Here is a 4,782-nt window from a genome sequence, read left to right on the forward strand (position 1 = left end):
AGATTTTTCACAAAAACGTCATAACGCAATGTATAAAAGAAAGACCACAACACATAGTTTTGAAACTAAAAGACGTAGGTTTCGCAAATACAAATCAGGATGAATGAAGATGCATATTCGTCTGACATCAATGTTCTTCCCTTTTCTTCAGATTGTTTGTATTTTTGTTAACAATAATAATAAATGTTCAATGTTGTAAACGAAATAATATTTTGATCTAAGTAAGAGTTTTTTCCTACCGATTTATAAAAAATCCTTACGTGATAGAAAAAATGAATATTATTTTCAAAATCTGCGTAACTGAATTATGGACAATCCGTTATTCAAACCAAAACACCTTTTATGGAGTTTAAATTCGCAGGCCTGTGTAATTAGTGTGCGGAGCTGTGGATCGGAAATTCTAAATTTCGAGTCATAACATGTTACTGAATACGCTTCATGTTTTTAGCCTTGAAGGCGTTATAAATGTAACAGTCAATCCGCTATTCGATTAAACGTAACAGCATAGGCGGCGGATGGTGCTGACTGATTGCTCTCCCTCAGGTCAATAGTTCTAAATTAGGAAGGGCTATACATCAATCCTAGGGGTCTTTCATCTGGTCAGTTAAGCCGATGCATCGCATAAGGTGCTGTCCAAGTTGGAAATACCAATAATATAACGTCGTCTATGTGTTTGTTAAATCTATATTTATGTTAACAAGCAGTGACTCTAAGTTGTTATATGTTATTTACAACATAGCTTACATTTACATACAACTCGCTGCTGACGCCAGTGATTTTCGTATAAACATGGCCTAGTAGTTAGGGCGCTCGATTCACAATCTGTGGGTCGCGAGATCGAATCCTGTCACCGAACATGCTCGCACTTTCAGCCACGGGGCGTTATTATGTGACGGTCAGTCTCACTAGTCGTTGTTAAAGAGTAACCTTAGAGTTGGCAGTGGGCGTTGGTGACTAACTGCTTTCCCTCTAGTCTATCACTTCAAAATTAGGGACGGCTATTGCAGATAGCCCTCGTGTAGATTTGCGCGAAATTCAAAACAAACCAAACAATCCCTCTAGTACTATCACTTCAAAATTAGGGACGACTATTGCAGATAGCCCTCGTGTAGATTTGCGCGAAATTCAAAACAAACCAAACCAAACAATCCCTCTAGTATATCACTTCAAAATTAGGGACGACTATTGCAGATAGCCCTCGTGTAGATTTGCGCGAAATTCAAAACAAACCAAACAATCCCTCTAGTATATCACTTCAAAATTAGGGACGACTATTGCAGATAGCCCTCGAATAGTTTTGCGCGAAATTCAACAAATAAACAAACAAAGGAATTGCATATAAGAAGAACATTATTACAAATACATATTTTTAAGTGTGACGTATTTTAAGTCCAACAAACACACACACACACACACACACGAAATCTGATTATCTGTACTGTTATTTCTAAGGTCAATAACACTTTAAAGAGCACTGTGTTATTATTATCAAGGAAATGTAATTAAAACGAAATCTGTACCTCATATATAAACCTAACTTCTCCATTTTCTCGAAGCTACAAAAACACTTAAGCTATTAAACAGCACATAAAATAGTTGGGCTGAATACATATTAACGAGACGAGTTTTGGCTATTCCTAGAAATGTTGTCGGACGAATCGAGACAAGGCATTGCACGTGCTAGTAAAATGTGGTTGTAACAGACCAAACCAGTTGGTCGTCAGCGACCTTCAATTGTGGTGAAAATCTAAGCGAAATTTTACAAACCTGAAATGTCATATGAGATCTAGTACCGCGACGGGTTCTTTGTTATTTTTGTGTTAAATAACGCTACTTTTGAACTAAACATGAAAATAGCAAGCGTATATTATACATGATCTTGTATAAAGGATTTAAAAAAATTAAATAAAAAAAATACATCCAGCTAATTCATCTAGAATTATTTCGTAGTGCTCCTTGTTTGAGGCTAAGAAAATCACTGGCGCCAATCACCAGCCCCCCAGTGACACAGCGGTATGTCTGCGGACTTACAACGCTATAATCCGGGTTTCGATACTCGTGGTGGGTAGAGCACATATAGCCCATTGTGAAGCTTTGTGCTTATTTACAAACAAACCCATCAACAAAGGTCTTACGAAACTGTAGTAACTGCAAAAAAAATAAATAAATAAAATGTTACTCCTAGTTTAAATGCACAGAAATAATATTTTGGAATATATATTTTTACCGAACTATATGGAATAGCAAAAAAATATCCTATTTAACTGAAGTACGTGAATATTTACCGGAAAAAAAAGTGTTAAGTGAAGCTTATCTTTTACCTCTATTAAATTAATTAGTAATAAACATCCTTAAAAGCACAGACGCAACAAACCTTTTAATTAGGCAACTTAAATTAATGTCTTTAAAAAATCATGTTCACAGAGCTACTTAAAGGTTGGGGAAATAAATCATATTCACAGAGCTACTTAAAGGTTGGGGAAATAAATCATATTCACAGAGCTACTTAAAGGCTGGGGAAATAAATCATATTCACAGAGCTACTTAAAGGTTGGGGAAATAAATCATATTCACAGAGCTACTTAAAGGTTGGGGAAATAAATCATATTCACAGAGCTACTTAAAGGTTGGGGAAATAAATCATATTCACAGAGCTACTTAACGGTTGGGGAAATAAATCATATTCACAGAGCTACTTAACGGTTGGGGAAATAAATCATATTCACGGAGCTACTTAAAGGTTGGGGAAATAAATCATATTCACAAAGCTACTTAAAGGTTGGGGAAATTAGATTTTTTTGCATTCGTTTTTATTTCGATTCGTAAGAAAATAAACGGATGTCAACAACAACAACAACAACAATGGGAAAATATAAAGAAGTTCTCACGCACTGGAAGTGGTGCTGTCTGATTTTCTCTGACGTCCAATGTCATCCCTACACCAATGGGTCCTGGTACTACCACTGGGTTGGGTTCAATTACAAAATTGTTCACATAAACTGGATCGTCATCCTCTCCGCAATGTTCAAAAGCTAGTTTAGCTTTGCCCTGTCTGTCTGTGTCCTGAAATTCAGCATTTTTTTATTGTTTTTTCCTTGTTCACGTCAGCTCTACCTCTACCTTTCCTCAGATAAAAAGTTAAGTTTATATTTTAAACTTCATCATTTACTCTGTAAATTTATTTTAATTTTCAGTATGACATAAAAATACCTTTTGTAATAATGTTTTATGTACGATATATCTGAATGGCAAACAACAACAACAACTAACATTACAATGAAAATATTCAAATACTTGTTGCACAGTATCTCGTACTTTTTCTGTTATACCAACTAGGTGACACTCCCTAACCTTGATCTTCTCTCTAATCTTGATCTACGAGAATCTATGCAATCCTCAATAGCCGCGCCACTTGAGTTTTTTTGTTTTTTAGGCAGGATTAGAGTAAATTAATCTATGATAATTTTTATTTTTGTGCGCCAGCAATACCCAGTGTGGGATGCGCATATGTCCGATTAGATTTTATTACTCATCAGGACCTCAAATTGAAATTCTTTTAGGCAGGGTTAAAGTAAATTAATCTATGAGACCTTGTGTGACGTAAAAAAAAATACTTGTATAGTTATAGCGCAGCTGCTTGTGGTATTTAACGTTTTGGATGTTTGTGGATTTTATGCGAAAATCCACGCAATTGTTTAAGCTATATTTCATGCAAAATTGCTTCCAGATTTAATTTCATAGCACCTGTTTCTTACAAATTTTTCTGGAGGGCATGCCCCCAGACCCCCTCAGTAGCATTAGAATGATTTGCATACTGGCTTTTGATCTCACAAATTAGATTCCCCCCCCCCTTTCAAACATTCTATGTACGAACCTGAGTATCGTTTTATATATGATTTAGGTAGAATATTCATGATTAAAAAATAGGTCAAATGAGCAGCAACTGGCTACTTCTGAGTAATACTTGTTGAGAAGAACTACTTTTGTAGATTACATTTTCTCTACAAGTGTAACTCAGAAGTAGCCAGTTGCTGTCCATTTCGCCTTTGTTTGTTTAAAATAAGATTCCATTTTTCCCGAATCGACGTGCATGATGTTGGTTATTATTGTAACGCTTGATTTTTATGAAAGTAAATATATAAATATCTCACATTTTAAATACACAGTTTTACAATATTTCTATTCTAAAAAAAAATAAACTGGTTTGTTTATTACATTGTTAAAGTTAGGACAACTAAACTTAGTTGTTCCCTTTGTGCATGTGACCAGCAAGTGGCGACTGGCCACAATCTTTCATTTTTTTTTTAGCCGCGGCATAATGACTCATAAAATGGCTCTGGGGTTTTCTTTTTTTTTTTTAGCCGCGGCATAATGACTCATACAATGGCTCTGGGCTTTTTTTTTTTTTTCAAGTACAAACTTTTAGCTCATAGCTCCCTCATCTCTCGACCAATTTGAGCTCTAATTACAGTTTTGGACTCAAAAGATCAAACCCTTTCGATTGACGTATTTGACCACGCCCAAGGTCTCATAGACTGATTTACTCTAATCCTGCCTAAAAGAATTCCAGTTTGAGGGTAGATTGATGAGTAATAAAACGGGTATACACGCGTCCCACGCTTAGTATTGCTGGCGCACAAAAATATAGCTAATAAGGAAGGGGGGGGGGGGGGAAGGTCTCATAGATTGATTTACTTTAATCCTGCCTATAAGAATTTCAAGTGCCTGTGAGAACTCTCTAAGGAAGAATAAAATAGTGTGCCAATGCAAATTACTTCTAAA

General features: G+C 35.7%; 1 protein-coding gene across 1 annotated transcript in view; it reads right to left on the reverse strand.

Moving 5' to 3' along the window:
• LOC106460982 (ganglioside GM2 activator-like) overlaps window positions 1-4,782 on the reverse strand; it is a 10,777-nt gene that overhangs the window by 4,185 nt on the left and 1,810 nt on the right. Inside the window, exon 2 of the mRNA XM_013920751.2 lies at window positions 2,893-3,063. Coding sequence (XP_013776205.1) covers window positions 2,893-3,063 — 171 coding nt within the window. The remainder of the gene's footprint in view (window positions 1-2,892; window positions 3,064-4,782) is intronic.

This window comes from Limulus polyphemus, unplaced genomic scaffold (genome assembly GCF_000517525.1).
Source record: "Limulus polyphemus unplaced genomic scaffold, Limulus_polyphemus-2.1.2 Scaffold36, whole genome shotgun sequence".
NCBI classification, from domain to species: Eukaryota; Metazoa; Arthropoda; class Merostomata; order Xiphosura; family Limulidae; genus Limulus; species Limulus polyphemus.